At 41.0% G+C, this 18,813-nt stretch overlaps 1 protein-coding gene across 1 annotated transcript; it reads right to left on the minus strand.

The window, feature by feature from the left end:
- Nucleotides 1-9,185: 9,185 nt before the first annotated feature.
- LOC128687226 (uncharacterized) lies at nt 9,186-17,095 on the minus strand. Its single transcript, XM_070081630.1, has 3 exons — nt 16,888-17,095; nt 16,090-16,210; nt 9,186-9,407 (listed from the first exon to the last, which is right to left on the minus strand). The coding sequence occupies exons 1-3, from the start codon at nt 17,056-17,058 to the stop codon at nt 9,262-9,264; spliced, it is 438 nt and encodes a 145-aa protein (XP_069937731.1). The 5' UTR covers nt 17,059-17,095; the 3' UTR covers nt 9,186-9,261.
- Nucleotides 17,096-18,813: the final 1,718 nt, after the last annotated feature.

Consider the following 18,813-nt stretch of genomic DNA (forward strand, 5'->3'; position numbering starts at 1 on the left):
CACGGTGACATCACACATCCTTGTCTAAGGCCTACTTTTACTGGGAAAAAATTTCCCTCGCTATCCTCGTAAAAACTCTTCACTGCTTTCAGTAACCTACCTCCTACACCATACACTTGCAACATCTGCCACATTGCCCCCCTATCCACCCTGTCATATGCCTTTTCCAAATCCATAAATGCCACAAAGACCTCTTTAGCCTTATCTAAATACTGTTCACTTATATGTTTCACTGTAAACACCTGGTCCACACACCCCCTACCTTTCCTAAAGCCTCCTTGTTCATCTGCTATCCTATTCTCCGTCTTACTCTTAATTCTTTCAATTATAACTCTACCATACACTTTACCAGGTACACTCAACAGACTTATCCCCCTATAATTTTTGCACTCTCTTTTATCCCCTTTGCCTTTATACAAAGGAACTATGCATGCTCTCTGCCAATCCCTAGGTACCTTACCCTCTTCCATACTAATGATGCTATTATACACATGCTAGAACATATATACACTGCAATAGAGAAAAAAGAAGTCCCACTGGGGATCTTCATTGACTTACGTAAAGCTTTTGATACAGTTGACCATGACTTGCTCCACGTAAAATTGTCACACTATGGTATAAGAGGGCACTCCCTCAACTACCTCAAGTCTTACCTCAGCAACAGAAGCCAATATGTGTACGCAAATGGGGCAAACTCTTCTGCACAACCAATTACAGTTGGTGTCCCACAGGGAAGTGTCCTTGGCCCTCTTCTCTTTCTCCTATACATAAATGACCTTCCAAATGCTTCGCAATTACTCAAACCCACACTATTTGCAGATGACACTACATACGTCTTCTCTCACCCGAGCCCAGTCACGCTAGCCAATACTGTAAATACCGAATTACAGAAAATATCTACCTGGATGAGGACTAACAAACTTACACTAAACATTGACAAAACCTACTTCATTCAGTTTGGTAACAGAGCTACAGATGTCCCTCTTAACATAATGATAAATGGATCACCTATCACAAAACTAACAGAGGGAAAATTCTTAGGAATCCACCTTGATAATAGACTCAAATTTCATACACATATACATCAAATTTCTAAGAAAATTTCCAAGACTGTAGGCATACTATCGAAGATACGGTACTATGTTCCACAGTCAGCCCTCCTGGCCCTATATCACTCTCTTATTTACCCCTATCTCACCTATGGAATTTGTGCATGGGGCTCAACAACAATTAACCATCTCAGACCACTAATTACCCAACAAAAGGCTGCAGTTAGAATGATAACAAATTCTCACTACAGGCAGCACACTCCACCAATATTCAATACACTAAACCTACTCACCATACAAAACATCCATACTTATTACTGCACCTATTACATACACAGAACACTTAACTCTGATATTAACCCTCCCCTCAAACATCTCCTTGCCAACCTCAACAGAACACATGACCATAACACAAGGCACAGATCACTCTTTGATGTTCCTCGTGTCCATCTCACACTATGCAAAAACTCAATGCACATAAAAGGCCCTAAAATCTGGAATTCATTACCTGTAAATATAAAAGAAACACAACCTGTTTATAAATTCAAGTCTCTTCTCAAAGATTACTTACTCACCCAAAACCAAATAAATACTGAATAACTGAACATTATAAATTGTATATCTTAAATGTTTCTCACAATTATATCACATAAATGTTAAACCTAAAACCCAATCTAACTTTATTATTTTTTAAATACACTACCTAACAGAATCACTACCTAACTGAATGCAACCATATGACCTGTCTTTGTAATACTCACTTGTGCTTTATAGTTATCTGTTTACATTAATGTTTTATCACTGATTTCATCATTGCTTAGTATTATTATTATTATTATTATAATCAAGGGGGAACCGCTAAACCCGGAGGATTATACAGCGCCTGGGGGGGGATGTGGAAGGCATTCAGGCTTAATTCGGGGAACTGGAGCACAGATCCAATTCCCTAAATCAAGAGCCCCTCACCAACATCAAGGAACCTTCCTTGAGGGGATCATTGCTTAGTAGCAGCGCTGTATAGTCCTTGTGGCTTAGCGCTTCTTTTTGATTATAATAATAATAATAATCATTGCTTAGTTAATCTTAAGTTAATTTTAAGCCAGCCCGTAATGCTATGCATAGTATAAGTGGCTTTGGCATACTGCTCTTATCTGTATTTTTTTTGTACCTCTGTATGTGTGCACAAATTGGAAAAATAAAAAGTGCCTCCTGGTAATGGACAATGCTCCTGCTCATCCTCCAAACTTGGAAGAGCACTGCAACACAAGGGTATCTTGGTACAGACCTGAAATCAACTTGGACAACTTCTACTAGTGAGAATGGCTGGATTTGAGAGGGACCTGACCTCCCAATGACTACATTCTTGCCTCTACTAGTGGCCTACATCTCACCTCCTGGCAGTATATAAGGCTCCATCCTGTCACTTCTACTCCATATTGTTTCAGACTATGGAACAATACTCTTCTCGAGACTGAGGGACTGACCACCTCAAAACTTCAAGGGTGATGGACTGATTACATCGTCTTCAAGTCTCTTCTGCTTCTATCAACTTTTCTGTGCTCGACTGAAGAAGCCTACTGTGTAGGCGAAAAGTTTCGAAATAAAGATACCTAACTGTTGCATATGTGTCTTACCTAACAAATAGTGGAGGAGTTTAGTTTCATCACGGTGAAGTTCTTGCCCCCTAATACAACTCCTCTCATCCAGCCCATGGACCAGCAGGTCATTTCAAACTTCAAGAAACTGTACACCAAAGCAGTGTTTCAAAAGTGCTTTGAAGTGACCTCAGACACTGAATTGACCCAAAGAGAGTTCTGGAAAGATCACTTCAATATCTTCACTTGCATAAACCTTATAGGTAAGGCTTGGGAAGGAGTGACTTGCAGAACTTTGAATTTTGCTTGGAGAAAATTGTGGCCAGAATGTGTACAAGAGAGGGATTTTGAAGGGTTTGGGGCTGACCCTAAGGAGCCTATGCCAGTTGTGGAATCTATTGTGGCATTGGGGAAGTCCCTGGGGTTGGAGGTGAGTGGCGAGGATGTGGAAGAGTTGGTGGAGGACCGCAGGGAAGAGCTAACCACTGAAGAGCTGCAAGAGCTTCATCTGCAACAGCAAGAGATCACAGCTCAGGAAATTGCTGCAGAGGAGGAGGAAGAGAGATGGAGGAAGGTGCCTTCTTCAAAGATTAAGGACATTTGTGCAAAGTGGACTGAAGTGCAAACATTTATGGATGAACTTCACCCTAACACAGCTGTTGCAGGCCGTATTGGCAACATGTGCAATGACAGTGTTGTGTCCCACTTCAGACAAATCTTAAAGAAACACCAGAAACAGAACTCTCTGGACAGATATTTTGTGCGACAGGGGTCCAGTGACTCTCAAGTTGTTCCCAGTGTCTTTAAAAAACAAAGAAGGGAAGTAACCCCAGATAAGGACTTGGTACCTGAAGTCCTAATAGGAGATTCTCCTTCCAAACAATAGTGTACACCTTCCTCCTATCCCCTCCTCCTGTCTTCCATCCACCCAGAAGTCTTCAGTAAAGGTAAGTGTAATGTTATTATTTTATATATGTATGTACTTGATTTCTCATTGTTTTTAGTATATAAATCTTTATTTAATTTGAAAAAAATATTTTATTTAAATATTTCTGGGTGTCTGGAACAGAATAATTTTATTTCCATTATTTCTTATGGGGAAAATGGTCTCGCCATTTGGCAATTTCGTCATTCGGCAGACTCTCTGGAATGGATTAATCACGAAACTCAGGGGTCCACAGTACTATCTTGGTGAACAGAAAGGCAATCAAGGAAGCTGTTGTTGCGAAAGGTGCAAGTATGTTTTCAAAACGGAGACCACAAATAATTGAAGAGGTAGAGACTGTTATTGGTATGAATAAACGAAAAACAATTATCAGGAGATAGTGTTTCTCAGTCTATAATTTGTGAAAAGGCAAGGCAGTTGCATGACGATCTCATTAAGAAAATGCCTCAAAATAGTGATGATATTGATGAATTTAAGGCCAGCAAAGGCTGGTTTGAGAGATTTAAGAATCATAGTGGCATACACAGTGTGGTAAGGCATGGTGAGGCTGCTGTTCAGACAAAAAAGCGGCTGAAAAATATGAAGGACTTTAAGGAATACATAGAGACTGAAAACTTAAAACCTGAACAAGTGTTGAATTGTGACGAAACAGGCCTGTTTTGAAAGAAAATGCCAAACAGGACCTACATTACTCAGGAGGAAAAGGCACTCCCAGGACATAAGCCTATGAAAGACAGGCTAACATTAATGTTGTGTAGTAATGCTAGTGGTGATTGCAAAGTGAAGCCTTTATTGGTGTATCACTCTGAAACTCCCAGTGTGTTCAAGGAAAATAATATCGTCAAGGGTAATTTGTGTGTGCTGTGGAGATCAAACAGTAAGGCATGGGTCGCTAGGGAATTTTTCTTGGGCTGGTTTTATGGTGTGTTTGGCTCCACTGTGACAAAATACCTCCAGGAAAAGAAATTGTCACTCAAGTGCCTCCTGGTAATGGACAATGCTCCTGCTCATCCTCACAACTTGCAAGAGGAAATTGCAGGGTAGTTTGGTTTTGTTAAAGTTAAATTTTTGCCTCCTAATACAACCCCTCTCATCCAGCCCATGGACCAGCAGGTCATTTCAAACTTCAAAAAAACTACACAAAAGCAATGTTGCAAAAGTGCTTTGAAGTGACCTCAGACACTCAATTGACCCTAAGAGAGTTTTGGAAAGATGACTTCAACATCCTCAGTTGCATAAACCTTATAGGTAAGGCTTGGGAGGGAGTGACTACCGGGACTTTGAACTCTGCTTGGAGGAAACTGTGGCCACAATGTGTATAAGAGAGAGATTTTGAAGGGTTTGGGGCTAACCCTCAGGAGCCTATGCCAGCAGTGGAAGCTATTGTGCCATTGGGGAAGTCCTCGGGGTTGGAGGTTTGTGGCGAGGATGTGGAAGAGTTGGTGCAGAACGATGAGGAAGAACTAACCACTGCAGACCTGCAAGAGCTTCAGTTGCAACAGCAACAGATCACATCTCAGGAATGTTCTTCAGGGCAGGAGGAAGAGAGACGGAGGAAGATGGCTTCGTCAAGGATTAGGGAAATGTGTTCAATGCTTACAAAGGTGCAAGCATTTTTAGATGAATTTTATCCTGTCATAAAAGTTGCAAGCCATATTGGCAACATGTACAATAACACTTGTGTCCCATTTTAGGGAAATCCTAAGGGCACATGAGAAACAGAGTTCTCTGGACAGATTTTTGGTACAACAGGGGTCCAGTGACTCTCAAGCTGGTCCTAGTGGCATTAAAAAAACAAGAAGGGAGGTAACTCCACCAAAGGACTTAGTACCTCAAGGCTTTATGGAAGAGGATTCCCTTTGCAGATAATAAAAACCTGCATCATCTTCCCTCCTACCGTCTCATCACCCATCAACAACTCCACAATAAAGGTAAGTGGAATTTAATTATTGTTTATTTTGCATGTCCCATTCGTTTTTGTGTAGGGAAATGTATATTTCATGTAAAAAAATTATTTTAATACTTTTGGGTGTCTGGAACAGATTAATTCTATTTCCATTATTTCTTATGGGGAAAATTAATTCGACTAACGGCTAGCTCTCTGGAACGGATTAATACCGTTGGTTGAGGGTCCACTGTATACAGTACACTACTGTATAGACATTTAAAAATATACCAGAAGTGTTATAAATGGTCCAGAGGTGACATTAAAACAATATCAAAGATGGTTGACACAAACCCAATACCATTATAGTATGCTCCTCATTTAGTGACGAATTCATTTACCAACGTGGTCTTAGGAACAGAACTCTATCGTTAAGTGAGGAGAAGCTGTAAAGATGCCTAACTGTTGCACGTGTCTTACCAACCTGTCAGTATTGTATACCATTTTGATATTCACTCTGTCAGACACTGCAACACAATGGTATCTTAGTACAGAAGAGAAAACACCTTGGACAACTTTTTCAATTGAAAATGTTGGATTTAAGAAGGACGTGACCTCAATGTATATAGTCTTTCTTCTACTACTGGACTACACCTCACCTTTTGACTATGTAAGTCTCCATACTGTCGCTTAAACTTCACATTGTTTGAGACTATGGAACAAAACTGAGGGACTGACCACCTCAAAACTACATCATCAATGGTGATGGACTGATTACATCATCACCACATCTCTACTGCTCCTGCCAACTTTTCTGTACTCGACTGAAGAAGCCTACTGTGTAAGCGAAACGTTTCGGAATAAAGAGATACCTAACTGTTGTATACGTATCTTGCTTCCTTTAGCACTCCTCACAGTGCTTCCTAATGTTATCTTTATTGTCCTCTCCACCCTTGATTATCCTTTGATCCTGCTTTACTCCCTGCCCTGCAGTGCTGTATGACCCTAGTGGGTTTAGTGCTTCTCTTTTATTATAATAATAGTAAGCCAAAGTCATCTTGTATGATGAAGTGTGACAGGAAAACCCATCATGTGTGATGGTGTGTTGGTGAACAATTTTTTGCTCTACTTTGTAAACTGCCACATAGACCACTGTAACAATATAATGTGACATAATTAAATAATATGACACAAAATAAACTCTTAAAGTTTGAAGTAAATGAAGAAGCAATCTCAAGTTATCACTAGAAATAGATGCAGAAAAAACTTTTACTACTGTCTATATTTGCAGACGAGGATACGTAATAAATCGTCAGTCATATACTATATGTAAAATAAGAATGTACCTTAGTTCATTATAAACACAACATAAAATGTCATGGAAGTAATTTCATTTAGTAATAAACTTTGTAACATATGTATATGAGAATTATGTCAAAATTATAACTGAAATCCCATAAGAATTATGTAAGGTTCTGGTACATGTACTTTAGAAAAGTACTCTAGAAGGGTAAGTAATCTGTTTGTAGGTACTGTTATTAGTAACATATAGATGCAGTATAGGTCATAAAGCATCTTGAGAGTGGCAGGTACAGTATTGAAATAGGAAGAAAAGAGGGCAGCTGTCACTCCTTACATCAAGAGACCTTCACCAACATTAAGGCTCCTCCTTGAAAGGTACTGTTGGAGAGGTCAAAGACACATAATACAGAACAAAAATTAATAAAGCGAACTCCTGAGTTAAACATCTGAAGGAAAGTCTTGGCATGTGTCACTTGTCTGTGTTCACTTGTGATCTTGTTGGTCCATTCACCAGAAGTCTGTATGTTGGTAGTGATGGTCTGAAAGTTTACAGTAGAGGTGACCTAAACACCACTACTGTATAATTTTTGCCCCGCATACCGATTAAAAACCCGCATACCGATTTTCGTCCGAGACGCGTCCAATGTGCCCTCACATGTGCCGGCCGTCCCATTGTTTACCAGCCAGCCTCCGCGGTAACATCCAAGCATACACTCGGAATATTTCGTATTATTACAGTGTTTTCGGTGGTGTTTCTGGAAAATAAGTGACCATGGGCCCCAAGAAAGCTTCTAGTGCCAACCCTGTGGTAAAAAGGGTGAGAATTAGTATGGAAATTAAGAAAGATTTTGAAGGGTTTGGGGCTAACCCTGAGAAGCCTATGCCAGTTGTGGAATCCATTGTGCCTACTTCAAAGATTAAGGAAATGTGTGCAGAGTGGTTTGAACTGCAAACCTTTATAGATGAAAATCACCCTGACACAGCTGTTGCAAGCCGTGCTTGTGACTATTTCAATGACAATGTTATGGCCCATTTTAGGAAAGTCTTGAAGAAACGGGAGGTACAGAGCTCTATGGACAGATTTGTTGTGCGACAGAGGTCCAGTGACTCTGAAGCTGGTCCTAGTGGCATTAAAAGAAGAAGGGAAGTAACCCCAGAAAAGGACTTGCTACCTCAAGTCCTAATGGAAGGGGATTCCCCTTCTAAACAGTAAGAAGATAATGCTCTCCCCTCCTCCCATCCCATCAATCATCACCAGATCTTCAATAAAAGTAAGTGTCATGTAATTGTGCATGCCTTTTTCAGTTTGTGTGTATTAAAATTAACATTTCATGTGGTAAAAAAAATTTTTTTTCATACTTTTGGGCGTCTTGCACGGATTAATTTTATTTCCATTATTTCTTATGGGGAAAATTAATTCGCATAACGATTATTTCGCATAACGATGAGCCCTCTTGCACGGATTAAAATCGTTAACCGGGGGTCCATAGTACTGGTAAGCTAAATGCCACTATATTCTTCTAGTAGTGGTGAGTTAAACAAAATTATACTAAATAAGGGCCAGCAGTATACATGAAGCCAATAATAACTGGTGAGTTTGTCTTCAGCCTCACTGCAGTCCTCCTCAGCAGGGACCAGGAACCAGTAAATACCAATTACTTTCTGAGGTTAATAGGTAGGTCAACCCCCACAAACCCAGCTCAGTCTAATCTTGGAGAAAGCCTCGTTTAGTAGAAAGTGAAATATACAATCTTATATTTTTTATAGTCTAAGTGTGGATTTACGTGTCAGTAGTGATAGTTTATTTCATAAGTAATGTGTGTGATGGGTAATTTAAATTTTAATGCTCACAGCAGACAGAGGCAGTTTGATACTGGTCAATGCTGGCTCTCTTCGCAGTACTTTTATTAACACTAATAGTTCATTAGTAGGACGTTCAGCTCACAACCAAAATGATCTGGGCTTGACTACCAGGCGGGGCGAGAATAATGGGCAAGTCTCCTTACTCCTGCTGTCCCTGTTCACCTAGTAGTAAATAAGTACCTGGATGTTAGTCAACTGTTGTGGGTGGCAACCTGGGGTAGAACAAGGACTCCAACAGAAATAAGCCATATTTATCTTTCTAAAGTTATCTTGAGTTAATATCCCCAAAAAGAAGAAAAATTCTTCCATTGGAATATTAACCCTTGAGGATTATTAATCATTGATAACCAAGCAATGGGACTTGTTTCCATTGGGGGCCCTTAATTCCTCCTCTCCAGGATACGAGCCATAACAGAGCACTAACATCCAGGTGCTGTAAGTACTTTGTGCTAGGTGAACAGACAGAGGAAGCGTAGGACAACTTGTCCAGATGTCTGGGCTTGCTCGACGATGGAACTCCAAGTTCTTCAAGTTGTCCAGTCATCTTCAACTGAGTTACAGTCACAATTTGATAAAACGAAAAATTATTTCTTTTTCTCTTTTTTTTTTTTCTTTCGAAATCTAAAGTGTGACAGTGTCTCTGCTAAGAAAGGCCATGATGGCTGCTGCAGTCTTGGTGCTGAGTGAGGTCCTGCAGTGTATTTGTTCTGCTGATGACTTGGCCACATTACCCAGGGAGCCAAAGCAAGCAAGCAGTGCTGACATCTCTAAAATGGAAGAACACTTACTTTTTTATCATAACTGTCTAGTGTGTTCTGATATTTGACATTACTATTCTTATGTTATACATAAACCAAACTACTTGATATTATTTCACAAACTGTAATTACTACCAAGGACCACAATAGAAATAAGTCACTTTGTCTGCCTTTTTTGGGCTATCCTGGTGGAAAATTTACACTGTGTGTGATAATTATCTTATGTGTACCTGTGCCTAAATAAACTTACCACCACTAACTACTTATACCAAGAAATACTCTCTCTCAATTACTAACACTACCAAACATTCACCATTATCCAGGCAAGAGCATCCTTGCCTAAAGTCTGCAAACATGGAAACATTACTTATGGTTCTTCTACCTGTAAGACTTGACTTGTTAGAAATTTTTTAACTTATGATGGTAATGAAGATAGGAATGCAAACAATGTGACTGAATCTGAGGGAAACACCTGTAACCTAGAGTATACCTGGAGGATGTTTCGGGGATCAACGCCACAGAGGCCCAGTGGATGACCAGGCCTCAGTTGAAATTCAACTACGGAATCTCTGCATTATTATTAGTAGTAGTAGTAAGCCCTTGTGGCTTAGCGCTTTTTTTTTATTATAATAATAATAAATATAATTAGTAGTAGTAATAGTAATAATAGCAGCAGCAGTAGTAGTAATAGTATTAGAAGTAATAGTAGCAACAGTAGTAGTAGTAGCTTACCTTGATGAGGATGGAAAATACTATGTTACGTTTGGTTGCCAAAAAAAAAAAAAAAACCTCATAGCCCAAAATGTAACTTGTCTCCATGGTACAACCCACTTAATACATAATAAACTATGACTAGGCTCACAGCAAGGACCAATATCTAGTAGTCGTTGGAAAGTGCTTAATCTATAAGGGCTGTATACCGTGTATATGCATACCTCTTGGTGTAAATACATTGTCAGTTACTGATGATGTTGGATCGTTTGAATATTCTCACCTTTTTACCTCCAGAAAAAAATATTTAATTTTTAGCCTATAGCGAAAAACTAATTTGAAGGACCTGGGAGTGTTAATGTCAGAGGATCTCGCCTTCAAACACCATAATAATGTATTTAACTCATCTGCTAGAAAAATGATAGGATGGATAATGAGAACCTTCAAAACTAGAGACCCCAAGCCCATGATGATTCTCTTCAAATCACTTCTTCTCTCTAGGCTGAAATACTGCTGCTGTATAGCCCTTGTGGCTTAGCGCTTCTTTTTTATTATAATAATAATAATGAAGAGAGAGGTGAAAGTTTATAAACTAAAAGAGGAGGCAGTTAGGGTAAGATATAAACAGCTATTGGAGGATAGATGGGCTAATGAGAGCATAGGAAATGGGGTCAAAGAGGTATGGGGTAGGTTTAAAAATGTAGTGTTAAAGTGTTCAGCAGAAGTTTGTGGTTACAGGAAAGTGGGTGTGGGAGGGAAGAGGAGCGATTGGTGGAATGATGATGTAAAGAGAGCAGTAAGGGAGAAAAAGTTAGCATATGAGAAGTTTTTACAAAGTAGAAGTGATGCAAGGAGGGAAGAGTATATGGAGAAAAAGAGAGAGGTTAAGAGAGTGGTGAAGCAATGTAAAAAGAGAGCAAATGAGAGAGTGGGTGAGATGTTATCAACAAATTTTGTTGAAAATAAGAAAAAGATTTGGAGTGAGATTAACAAGTTAAGGAAGCCTAGAGAACAAATGGATTTGTCAGTTAAAAATGGAAGAGGAGAGTTATTAAATGGAGAGTTAGAGGTATTGGGAAGATGGAGGGAATATTTTGAGGAATTGTTAAATGTTGATGAAGATAGGGAAGCTGTGATTTCGTGTATAGGGCAAGGAGGAATAACATCTTGTAGGAGTGAGGAAGAGCCAGTTGTGAGTGTGGGGGAAGTTCGTGAGGCAGTAGGTAAAATGAAAGGGGGTAAGGCAGCTGGGATTGATGGGATAAAGATAGAAATGTTAAAAGCAGGTGGGGATATAGCTTTGGAGTCGTTGGTGCTATTATTTAATAAATGTATGGAAGAGGGTAAGGTACCTAGGGATTGGCAGAGAGCATGCATAGTTCCTTTGTATAAAGGCAAAGGGGACAAAAGAGAGTGCAAAAATTATAGGGGGATAAGTCTGTTGAGTATACCTGGTAAAGTGTATGGTAGAGTTATTATTGAAAGAATTAAGAGTAAGACGGAGAATAGGATAGCAGATGAACAAGGAGGCTTTAGGAAAGGTAGGGGGTGTGTGGACCAGGTGTTTACAGTGAAACATATAAGTGAACAGTATTTAGATAAGGCTAAAGAGGTCTTTGTGGCATTTATGGATTTGGAAAAGGCATATGACAGGGTGGATAGGGGGGCAATGTGGCAGATATTGCAGGTGTATGGTGTAGGAGGTAGGTTACTGAAAGCAGTGAAGAGTTTTTACGAGGATAGTGAGGCTCAAGTTAGAGTATGTAGGAAAGAGGGAAATCATTTCCCAGTAAAAGTAGGCCTTAGACAAGGATGTGTGATGTCACCATGGTTGTTTAATATATTTATAGATGGGGTTGTAAGAGAAGTAAATGCGAGGGTCTTGGCAAAAGGCGTGGAGTTAAAAGATAAAGAATCACACATAAAGTGGGAGTTGTCACAGTTGCTCTTTGCTGATGACACTGTGCTCTTGGGAGATTCTGAAGAGAAGTTGCAGAGATTGGTGGATGAATTTGGTAGGGTGTGCAAAAGAAGAAAATTAAAAGTGAATACAGGAAAGAGTAAGGTTATGAGGATAACAAAAAGATTAGGTGATGAAAGATTGGATATCAGATTGGGAGAGAGTATGGAGGAGGTGAATGTATTCAGATATTTGGGAGTGGACGTGTCAGCGGATGGGTCTATGAAAGATGAAGTGAATCATAGAATTGATGAGGGGAAAAGGGTGAGTGGTGCACTTAGGAGTCTGTGGAGACAAAGAACTTTGTCCTTGGAGGCAAAGAGGGGAATGTATGAGAGTATAGTTTTACCAACGCTCTTATATGGGTGTGAAGCATGGGTGATGAATGTTGCAGCGAGGAGAAGGCTGGAGGCAGTGGAGATGTCATGTCTGAGGGCAATGTGTGGTGTGAATATAATGCAGAGAATTCGTAGTTTGGAAGTTAGGAGGAGGTGCGGGATTATCAAAACTGTTGTCCAGAGGGCTGAGGAAGGGTTGTTGAGATGGTTTGGACATGTAGAGAGAATGGAGCAAAACAGAGTGACTTCAAGAGTGTATCAGTCTGTAGTGGAAGGAAGGCGGGGTATGGGTCGGCCTAGGAAAGGTTGGAGGGAGGGGGTAAAGGAGGTTTTGTGTGCGAGGGGCTTGGACTTCCAGCAGGCATGCGTGAGCATGTTTGATAGGAGTGAATGGAGACAAATGGTTTTTAATAGTTGACGTGCTGTTGGAGTGTGAGCAAAGTAACATTTATGAAGGGGTTCAGGGAAACCGGCAGGCCGGACTTGAGTCCTGGAGATGGGAAGTACAGTGCCTGCACTCTGAAGGAGGGGTGTTAATGTTGCAGTTTAAAAACTGTAGTGTAAAGCACCCTTCTGGCAAGACAGTGATGGAGTGAATGATGGTGAAAGTTTTTCTTTTTCGGGCCACCCTGCCTTGGTGGGAATCGGTCAGTGTGATAAAAAAAAAATAATAATAATGAAATACTGCTGTACACTAACGGCCCGCTTCAAGGCAAGTGATATTGCTGACTTGGAGAATGTGCAGATAAGTTTCACAGCACACTTAAGTATGATAAAGCACCTAAATTACTGGGAACGATTGAAGTCCCTTGATCTGTATTCCTTGGAATGCAGGCGAGAAAAATACATGATAATATACACTTGGAAAATCCTAGAGGAATTGGTACCAAACCTACACAAAAAAATCACTCCCTACAGGAGTGTTGCAACAGGGCAGGAGATGCCATATGGCAGGAGATGCAACATACCCCCAATGAAAGCAGGGGTCCAAGACTGTTCAACTGCCTCCCAGCATATATAAGGAGGGTTACCAACAGACCTCTGGCTGTTTTCAAGAAAGCGCTGATCAGCCGAGCTGTGGTTCGTGCGTCAGTTTCTGTGCAGTCAGCAGAAACAGCCTGGTTCATCAGACCCTGATCCACCATGAGGCCTGGTCACAGACCGGGCTGATGGGGGCATTGACCCCCTGAAACCCTCACCAGGTAAACTCCAGGCAGCCTATTTAAGAATTTGCATGACTAGTTAATTAATTTGTTTGGGGCATAGGGGTGGGCACGATTTGACTTTTGTACATTATTGAATTTACAGTTGAAGAATTGTTAACTACCTAAGCTTATTTTAAAGTCTAAGAAGTAAAGTGCTTGTGGCTTGATTGATAGCCTCACCTCACACACACTGAGGGTGTGGGATCGACCCCCAGCACGGTTGGAAACGTTGGTCATGTTTCCTTACACCTGCTGTCCCTGTTCACCTGGCAGTAAGTAGTTACCTGTGTTAGTCACCTTACACTTCCTGTCCCTATTCACTCATCAGTTAGTAGGTACCTGTGTCATTCACCCTACATCTGTTGTTCCTGTTCACCTAGCAGTCCCCTCAAGGAAGGTTCCTTGATGTTGGTGAGGGCCTCTTGATTTAGGAAATTGGATCTGTGCTCCAGTTCCCCGAATTAAGCCTGAATGCCTTCCACATCCCCCCCCCCGGCGCTGTATAATCCTCCGGGTTTAGCGCTTCCCCTTGATAATAATAATAATAATAATCACCTAGCAGTAAGTAGGTATCTGGGTATTAGTCACACCTGCTGTCCCTGTTCACCTAGCATTAAGTAGGTACCTGGGTGTTAGTCACCTTACACCTTCTGCCCCTGTTCACCTAGCAATAAGTAGGTACCTGGGTGTTAGTCGACTGTTGTGGGTGACATCCTGAGGAAGAGATTAAAAGGACTACAATGGAAATGACAGAGTTCCTGATGATGCACTGATTCTATTGGGTCACCCTGGATGGCTAACCCTCCGGGTTAAAAATCCCAAGAAAATCTTATCGTAAGCAAGTTTAGTTAGGTACAAATTTAATAAATGCAATTATCCTACATAAGTAACGTATGTGTAAATTACCATTGAGGATCCAGCACCGTCTAACGTATTCTACCTTCCTTGGATGATAAACTCAAGTCACCTAATATCCAGGCACCTACTTAAAGGTAGATGACCAGGGGCAGCAGGTGTAAAGAAACATGCCAAAAGTCTTCACTAGCCTCAGGATCGAACCAGGGTCTTTGTATTGTAAACCGACGGGGCTACCACTGGTAGCCACATGGTATCACGTAAGTTTATTTAATAATAATACTAAATAATAATACTCCATGGGGAAGTGGAACAGAATTCTTCCTCCGTAAGCCATGCGTGTCGTAAGAGGCGGCTAAAATGCCAGGAGCAAGAGGCTAGTAACCCCTTCTCCTGTATATACAGTGGTCCCTCGTTTTTCGTAATTAATCCGTTCCTGGAGGAGCTACTATAAACGAAATTTACGATTTGCGAATCAATTTTCCCCATAAGAAATAATGTAAATACAATTAATCCGTTTCTGACACTCAGAAGTATTAAAACAAAAAAAATTTTTTACATGAAATATACATTTAGTACATAAACAATACAATGGGAAATGATGAATGAAACATTAACAGCATAACACTTACCTTTATTGGAGATTCTTCTTAGTGTATGGGAGACTGAAGGAGGAGAGAGATTGGATTGTTTACAGTTTGGTAGGGGAATCCCCTTCCAGCAACACCTCAGGTACCAATTGCTTCTCTGGGGTTGCTTCTCTTCTCTGTTTCTTAATGCCACTAGGACCACCTTGAGAGTCACTCTAGTCCTGTCTCGCAAAGTAACTGTGGAGAGAGCTCTGTTTCTGGCGTCTCTTTAACACTTCCCTAAAATGGTACAAGACTTTGTCACTGTACATATTTCTCACCTTCTTTACCACAGGCTTGGCACTAGGAGCTTTCTTTGGAGCCATGGTAGCTTATTTAGTACTTGCAAGCACTGAAATGAGTGGAATATTATGAAATATTTCGTAGGAGCACTTGAGGGGACCTTCACTCACTGGTAAACAATGCCAGACTGGCTGGGTAGGGAGGCCTCCCTGGCTCACACCATGCGTAAGCGTCCTGGACAAACTACTATTCGCGAGTCAACCTATGAAAAGCGAGTCCATGTTTATACGAAAATACCCCTATGATTGGCGAAATTTACGATTGCCGAGAACTACGAAAAGCGAGGGACCACTGTATTACTAAATTTAAAAGGCGAAACTTTTCGTTTTTCCTTTTTGGGCTACCCCGCCTGAGTGGGAAATAGCTGGTGCGCTGAAAGAAATAATAATAATAATAATAATAATAATCTTTATTTCTATAAGTATATGGTACAACTTACACAGACCATAGTTGACATCAATGACATATTATATAGAAGGCCCCTTGTTATGCAAAGCATTTCTTGCAATTTAGGTTAAATTTGTCCCCAGGATGCTACCCACACCAGTCTACTAACACCCAGGTACCTACTTAGTGCTAGGTGAACATAGGCAGCAGGTCACAATGTTTCCACCGTGTAAATTGCTCACCAGTCAGAGTGACATATTTCCACAGTGTAAGATTAACACTAGTTTAGTACATGATACTGACGGTGATTATTGAGTCCCATGGCACGACCCATAGTGTAGGTGTGTTGCCTGGTGGTCAGTGTTGCTTCTAGTATTTCTTCCATCCTTGACTCTACCACCTGCCTCCGCTCAGTCAGTGTTGCCTGCAACACCAAAATAAATTTTTATTTCTTTATGTTGTACAAAATAATGTAGTTTACATGTAATAAAACATTGGCAGACACAAAAGAAAGCCACTAGTATGTAATGCATTTCTGCCAAACCATAATATATATATATCCATAAAAACAGATGTACAACTTAAACTATGAAAATTTCTGAAGTATTAAGTAGTCTGTAAGTCATTAATTAAGTCTGGCCATAATGCCTTAGCATGATAGTGGCTCTTTATTCTGCAACTCATTATTGTAACTACAGAATCTCAATGTAAACTTACAAAGAAATAAAAATTGTATTGTATTATACTGTTATTATTATTGGTGGGCTAATGGGGTTTAAATCCTATCGACTACATTAGTTATTAAGGCTACACGTAATCTTTTTACCACCAGACTTGAATACTTTAATATTGAAAATAGAGATTAAAGTAAGCTCAGTGTATATACACTGAGAGACACTTCTCGGTGTATATATCGTGTATTATTATTATTAAACTAAAACAGTTTAGGTCACATAGCACTTAGGGAATGGGAGGTAATTATGCTTGATCCAAGGACGGGGAGGGTGGTTCCAGAACCTTGGATCCAGAGCTCTTGACCAGCATCGTGGCACCTTCCTTCCCTTGAATAGAGGAATAAACAAGAGAGGTGGAGATAATTACCTTAGCCAGCACCTGGATGTGGGCGGCTGCCTGGGCGTCACCATGGGCGGGCAACAGGAGAGGTGGGCGGGGCAGTAGTCTCACCTGAAGTTCACCTATAATACCGCCCACTTCCTCCTCTCCAAACACCGCCCCCACCACCACCACCACGCCCACACGGTGACCTCGCATGAATGATGACACCCTGTATGAAATAGGTCATCAAATCGCATCTGAATTCATGAAATAGTATTGGTTACTGAATTACTTAAACACACAGATATGCTACAACACAGGAAAGATATACTTGGCCGAGAGATCACTGAATTAGAGCAAAAACTTAGGATGTCATAGCCTCATACCTCACAGAAGAAATACAAAGGGAACAAAGGGCCATACAGGATATTGCAAGAAACCCAAAATATTTCTATTCCTACGCAAAATTCAAGCTAAGAACTACCTGTAGAATTGGACTACTACTGAGAGGAGACTCGTATACTGACGATGAAGAGGAAATGAGTGAAATCCTAAAAGAACAGTATGAGTCGGTGTTCAGCAACCCACTACATGAGTAATATTTTTCACTCCAGAAGGCCATGCAGACCAACTAACTGACATTAGAATTGTCTGCATCGCTCTTGGGCCGTGTAGACCCCCTTGCCTGACGCTCCTCAGTAACCTGACAGCAGTGGTACGGGGTGTTGTTGTGTGTCTGTTGACACCGCTGGAAAATTACTGGTGTTAAGATGGCGGTTTGTCATCGCAGATGCATTAATACTATTGGTATTGAACTGCTTCGAGGTGCGATTACACCTAGTTCAGCTCAGATACTCTTACCCAAGATAATCAGGGAGACATATGGCATTCAAGACTGTGAATTGTATGGGGTAGCGTTGAATGGAGCGCATAGAATATTTGTGAAACTGCTTGCTGCGACAGTTTATGAATCGGTGGTTACGCGCTTTCAAGATGTGTGTTTTGACGTTATGCCTGCTGTGCGTGTGAGACTGGTGGACGTGTCTCGATATTATACCTGGATAAAGTTGCAGAATGTCCCCTTTGAGGCGAACGAAGCTGACATCAGAAACGTATTTGAGAAATATGGGACCGTGCATTCTGCCCAGCAGGGTAAGTGGTTGATGGGTGCCTACGAAGGTATACCGGAAGGAACTTTCAGCCTTAAAATGACGTTGCGGCAACCCATACCATCATACGTGTATCTTCAAGATTTAGGACACAGGTAATGGTTTTATATCTTGGACAACGGAGTACGTGTCGCATTTGTGGAGAGTATGACCACATAGCGGCGGCATTCAAGAACAGACGCGTGACCAAACCTATGCAAGAAGAGGTAGCCCCTGTCACACGTGGTGAAGGTGAGCATCGATCATCAGAGGAAGGGCGTGGTCGTTTGTGGAGTGAGATGGTGGAACAGGCTTTTCGAAATGAGAGTGAGTCCTCCCATCAGCTCCCTGCATCTGAGATTGGTACCCCGAAATGACATGTTAAATATAGGGGAGGAATTGGACGAAGTTTTAAAGACCTTGTCACCACCTGTGGTGGAAGCTCCGTCTACGAATGACGTAGCTGGAGACTTTTTGAGTCCAGATTGTAAACAATATGAGACTCAGCGGAATGACGACGAGACTGAGACATCAGGGGACTTCATACCTCACTGTAAAGTGGATGTTGAGGTACACCGTGAGGCTTCCTCAGACCTTGACATGGAGGATAAGAACATTACAAGGAAACGAGCAGCTGCATCAGATTCAGATGACGTACTGACGCCAGCACAGAGGACTGGGAAGAAAACTAAGAGGATGGGAGAGGGAAGGGATGGAGAGGGGGGGGTCATGTGGGACGCCATCGCAAGAAGGGAGGAGAATGGGAAGGTATTGTAAAGAAAACCCATAGAAATAACAATTCAAGTGGTGAAAAACGAGAGGA

The sequence above is a fragment of the Cherax quadricarinatus genome, unplaced genomic scaffold, assembly GCF_038502225.1.
Source record: "Cherax quadricarinatus isolate ZL_2023a unplaced genomic scaffold, ASM3850222v1 Contig3407, whole genome shotgun sequence".
Taxonomy (NCBI): domain Eukaryota; kingdom Metazoa; phylum Arthropoda; class Malacostraca; order Decapoda; family Parastacidae; genus Cherax; species Cherax quadricarinatus.